Source organism: Neofelis nebulosa, chromosome 1 (assembly GCF_028018385.1).
Source record: "Neofelis nebulosa isolate mNeoNeb1 chromosome 1, mNeoNeb1.pri, whole genome shotgun sequence".
In the NCBI taxonomy this organism is placed as follows: Eukaryota; Metazoa; Chordata; class Mammalia; order Carnivora; family Felidae; genus Neofelis; species Neofelis nebulosa.
Window position 1 is genome coordinate 221801221 of NC_080782.1, and position 4860 is coordinate 221806080.

The following is a 4860-nucleotide window of genomic DNA, read 5'->3' on the forward strand; positions in this document are numbered from 1 at the left end:
AAAGGAGAAGTAAACCTTGGGAGAAGAAATTGAAGATTTAAAACCACAGAAGGATGGGTGGGAAAACTGCTAGCCATGTATCCATCCACACAGAGATGCAGAACTCAGCAGAAAAGGTCCAGAGCAATCTGTGATGCTTTGGGGACTAAAGGGTTCCAAAGACCCTAGGGGGTGGAGCTGGACAGGGGTAGAGCTGATTTGGTGGCACATCAGGCCCGCAGGCTCTGGAATCAGGCTGACCACAGTCCACATCCCCATCCTGCCTCTTGCTACCTGTGTGATCTCAGTGAGTCCCACTTTGCTCAGGGATAAAATGAGCTCCCACAGACATGAGGGTTAAATAGAAAGCAAGAGGCCAAACACATCCTAAACACTCAATGCGCATCAGCTATTGTCATTAATACCACCACGCACCGACTCGTGCATCAGCTGTAGAGTCTCTTCCCCAGAATTTTAATTCTTCCTAGTGTTGGCAAATACTCTGCTTTTTGGTTTATAAAATATTTTCTACATAGGAACAACACAGCGCATTTAAGCATTCAAATATACATGTAATACTTAACCCTTGTTCTTTGAAACCAGTAGACATGGTCACGCCCACCGATTTCAGGGTTTTAAGGGATGGGTGAAGTGATCTGGTCAACTCCCTCCATCCCTACTCGAACACTTAGAGAATAGGAGACCTGGGCTGAACGAGGCTGGGACTGGCCCAAGATCATCCGGTTGTAGGCGCACAACTAGAACCCAGGAGGGACTCTAGGTTCTGTTCTAAACTCCTCTCCTGTTACTTAGTATTGAGGCAGCCTTTTCTAACCGCCTGAACACAGCCACCAGCCGAGGGCCCTAAGAAGGTCCCCCTCTGTACTCGAGTGACCAAAGCGCCCGCGTTCTGCTGGGGTCAGTAACCCACCTCACCGGGGTTCCGCAACCGCTTCCCCGGATGGGACAGGACTCGTGCGCCGTGGCCGACTCCCGTGTTCCAGTCGGTGGGGAGGGAAGCTCCCTGGCACGCGTCGGGCAGAGAGGGAGCGGGCGGGGGGTGGGAGTGGGGCGGGCGGTCGCCGGGGGCGGAGACTGCGCGCCGCCCGCTAGGGAGGGCCTCAAAGCGGACCCTGCAAAGTCGCGGCCCCGCGCGCGAGACCGCAGAGCTCGGGCAGCGCGGGCAGGGGTGGGTGAGCCGCTGCGTGCGGGCTGCCCGAGGAAGCGCCTCGCCAGCGGGGCCCTGCGTTGAGCCCCCGGGGCAGCCGGAGGAGCGGCGGCTCAGAAGGGCGCCGAGCGCGTCCGTGCGCCCTGCCGGCGCGGCGCGTCCATGGGCAGCCCCTGGAACAGCAGCGCCGGCGCGGACGGCGCGGACGGCGCGCTGCTGCCGTGCGACGAGCGCCTCTGCTCGCCCTTCCCCCTGGAGGCGCTGGTGCCTGTGACCGCCGTGTGCCTGGGCCTGTTCGCCGTCGGGGTGAGCGGCAACGTGGTGACGGTGCTGCTGATCGGGCGCTACCGGGACATGCGGACCACCACCAACCTGTACCTGGGCAGCATGGCCGTATCCGACCTGCTCATCCTGCTCGGGCTCCCCTTCGACCTGTACCGCCTCTGGCGCTCGCGGCCCTGGGTGTTCGGACAGCTGCTCTGCCGCCTCTCGCTCTACCTGGGCGAGGGCTGCACCTACGCCACGCTGCTGCACATGACGGCGCTCAGCGTCGAGCGCTACCTCGCCATCTGCCGCCCGCTCCGTGCCCGCGTCCTTGTCACCCGGCGCCGCGTCCGCGCCCTCATCGCCGCGCTCTGGGCGGTGGCGCTGCTCTCCGCCGGGCCCTTCTTCTTCCTGGTGGGCGTCGAGCAGGACCCCGGCCTCGACGCGGTCCCGGACCTAAACGGCAGCGCCCCGCTCACGCCCTCGCCCCGCACCTCGCCGCCACCGTCGCACCCCGGGTCCTCGCGAGCGCCACCGCTGTCCCCCCTGTCGGGCCTCGAGGCCGCGGCGGCCGCGGCTCTGTTCAGCCGCGAGTGCCGGCCCAGCCCGGCTCAGCTAGGCGCGCTTCGCGTCATGCTTTGGGTCACCACCGCCTACTTCTTCCTGCCCTTTCTGTGCCTCAGCGTCCTCTACGGGCTCATCGGCCGGGAGCTGTGGAGGAGCCGGGGGCCGCTACGAGGCCCGGCCGCTTCTGGGCGCGAGAAGGGCCACCGGCAGACGGTCCGCGTCCTGCGTAAGTGGCGCCACGTCTGTTCCAAACACACCAACCCACGGTCCGGGCTGCGTCCCCTTCCCCTGGTCTCCCAGCTCCTCTTGTAGTTACAATTCCTTGTGTCATTCCCGTCTCCAGAGAAAACCGTCTCCAGTCCTCCAAGAGCTCTGGGTAACCCCAGGATGCCCCCGAGGGTGGGATGCCTGGGTCAGCTAAGCAGAAATGATTTTCCAAAGCCGCTGGATCAGTGAGCTGCGCTGATCAGGATGGGTAAACCAACTGCCGGCCTCTGTTAGATGCCGCAGATGTGAATTATCCACAGTACCCTTGAGAAGACGAGGCAGATCACATTAAGCTAATTTTTTTTAACTTAACGTTCAGTTATCCTGAAGGCTAAAGTGAACCATACCCATATCAAAAAACCAAAGATTGTGCAGACCTGTTGCAGAATTCTTTCCAAAGGAGTGCAGAGAACATGTCTCTGAAGTAGGTTTGTGGAAGGAAGGCTGCCAGAACAGCTTGTTAGTAGAAATTTCTCCTTCTGGTTTATGTCCAGCCTTGATAACACATATATGCAGATTTAAAGCAAATATCGATGCTGTCTGCAGCCTGGTAGTTTTTCCGGGGTAGGGATTTGGCTAGGCACAAGTTGTATCTAATTTGTTTTGCTGTTACTTATTACTTGAGATGGAATCTTGGGGACCCTCATTTGTTTTCGGATGCTTTAGCTAATTCTGGTGCCCGTGTCTTGTTTTGCAGTGGTGGTGGTTCTGGCATTTATAGTGTGCTGGTTGCCTTTCCACGTTGGCAGGATCATTTACATAAATACGGAAGATTCCCGGATGATGAACTTCTCTCAGTACTTTAACATTGTTGCTTTGCAACTTTTCTATCTGAGTGCATCCATCAACCCAATCCTCTACAACCTCATTTCAAAGAAGTACAGAGCAGCGGCCTGGAAACTGCTGCTGGCTACACAGTCCAGACAGAGAAGTTTCTGCCGAAGCAAGGACACCGAGGGGGACATGGGAGGAGACGCTGCTGGCTACACAGAGACCAGCGCCAATGTACAGACGTCGTCAACCAGTACCGCCAAGCAAGTCGCCTTGTCCCACAATGCTGAGACTTCAGGGAAGACAGGTCTGTAGGGAAATCAGGACTGAAGGGGGCAGGGGGTGGGGGGCGGTACTGATGCCCTCAGGAAGAGTTGGGAAGAGTGGTCAACATTCTGCAATTGGTCAACATGTCAACAACATGTCAGCATGATGTTCGTTTTTAAAACCAAGGTATGCAATTTAACCGCCCTCCATTTTCCCCCCTCAAGGATGTTCATTTCAGACTCACGAAATCCCACATCACAAAATGTGCTCTGGGAGGTTTTCTAAGTCTTCATTCTCCTAGACTTTGGAAATAGGATTGCTCATTTTCTGGGTAATAAGAAAGATGCTGCCATGAAAATTGTCACCTCTGAGATCAGGGGTGTATTTTGTTTTTATGTTTTGGATATACACGTAATGGTGCCTATACAAGGAACCCAGGATAATAAGAGTTTTTATTCAAGAAATTACTTAATGTCTATATAAGGTAGCAAAATTGTTTAGAAGTAAGTGAAAGGAATTCTGGGTAAAAACCAATGTGCAGCTGCCTCACTCCTGGCTCAGAACAAATCATAGAGTTTAGGGACAACACTGTCTTTCAGAACTGCTGTTCATATGCACCGTGTTGCAACCCACTTGTCCCCAACACTGCCCATGGGGCTTGCCGGGCGCCATTGCCGTGAGGTAACAAACCTGGGCACGGAAGCCTGAGAGCAGGGAGCTGCAGCAGGACTTGGCTTCTTGACAGAGTGACTACTAATGACATTTATGAAGATCTGATTTGCCTCAGCTTGGTGGGATAAGAGTTGTCATCATTCCTGTTTTACTGGTAATGGAACGGAATCTTACATTTCCCAGACAGGAACTGGTGGGTCTGAGTCCGAACTCCGATCTTTAAGATTCTTACCCACTCCCACCCTGAGAAACTGCTCTTAGTGAAAAAACACAAGGGTCCACGGATGCCGTCAAGGGTGAAGGAGAATGTCTTGGGCATTCTGACCAACAGCTCTGTAACTGTTTTGTGTTTTAGTTAAAACACAGAACTGTCTTCAGAGGGCTGCGGTTGCCGCCTCACCCAGCTCCAGGGGGCCTCATTCACACCACAGTCTATATGAATGGCGCCCCCTGGAGGTGGGCAGGGCGCAGAGTGCTGAGTTGTAAACTACAAACGGTAAAGGGGAAAACAAGACTCTGCTCAACGTGCTGACAAAGTTCTGTCACGTTTCCATGTAATTAACTAAACACAGGGGTGCCTTCAAGTCCCCATAAAGGATGCTAACACCCTGGCCCTGCCCTCAATTGGTACAGCAGAGAAGTGTTAACATCTCTGAGCTAGCGGCAGAAGCACATAGTGGCCACTGGGGGCAGCAGGCCCTAAACTGTATTCTGCAGTTTTTGGTGATTATTTGCAAAAAGGACCCTGTGGTCAAATATGGTGGGAAAGCACCGCATAGCTGCCCCCTCCTTGAGAGTCACCACGGCACATATCACACCAGAAGCCCCAGATTGTTGTTTCACCCAGCATTTCCTGGACTTACCACAGAGCCAACTCCCCATCCTCCCTCCTCAGGAACTCTTAC

General features: G+C 55.0%; 1 protein-coding gene across 1 annotated transcript; it reads left to right on the top strand.

The window, feature by feature from the left end:
• The first annotated feature begins 1190 nt into the window (after positions 1-1190).
• On the top strand, positions 1191-4586 carry MLNR (motilin receptor). The gene is made up of 2 exons (XM_058685780.1): positions 1191-2204; positions 2943-4586. The coding sequence occupies exons 1-2, from the start codon at positions 1310-1312 to the stop codon at positions 3329-3331; spliced, it is 1284 nt and encodes a 427-aa protein (XP_058541763.1). The 5' UTR covers positions 1191-1309; the 3' UTR covers positions 3332-4586.
• Positions 4587-4860: the final 274 nt, after the last annotated feature.

What these genes read in the sequence shown, in the direction of transcription:
- MLNR (XM_058685780.1), top strand. Translation starts at nt 1,310, where the DNA reads ATGGGCAGCCCCTGGAACAGCAGCGCCGGCGCGGACGGCGCGGACGGC. An exon ending in GCAGACGGTCCGCGTCCTGC is followed by an intron (nt 2,205 to 2,942) that starts GTAAGTGGCGCC and finishes CTTGTTTTGCAG; the next exon opens with TGGTGGTGGTTCTGGCATTT.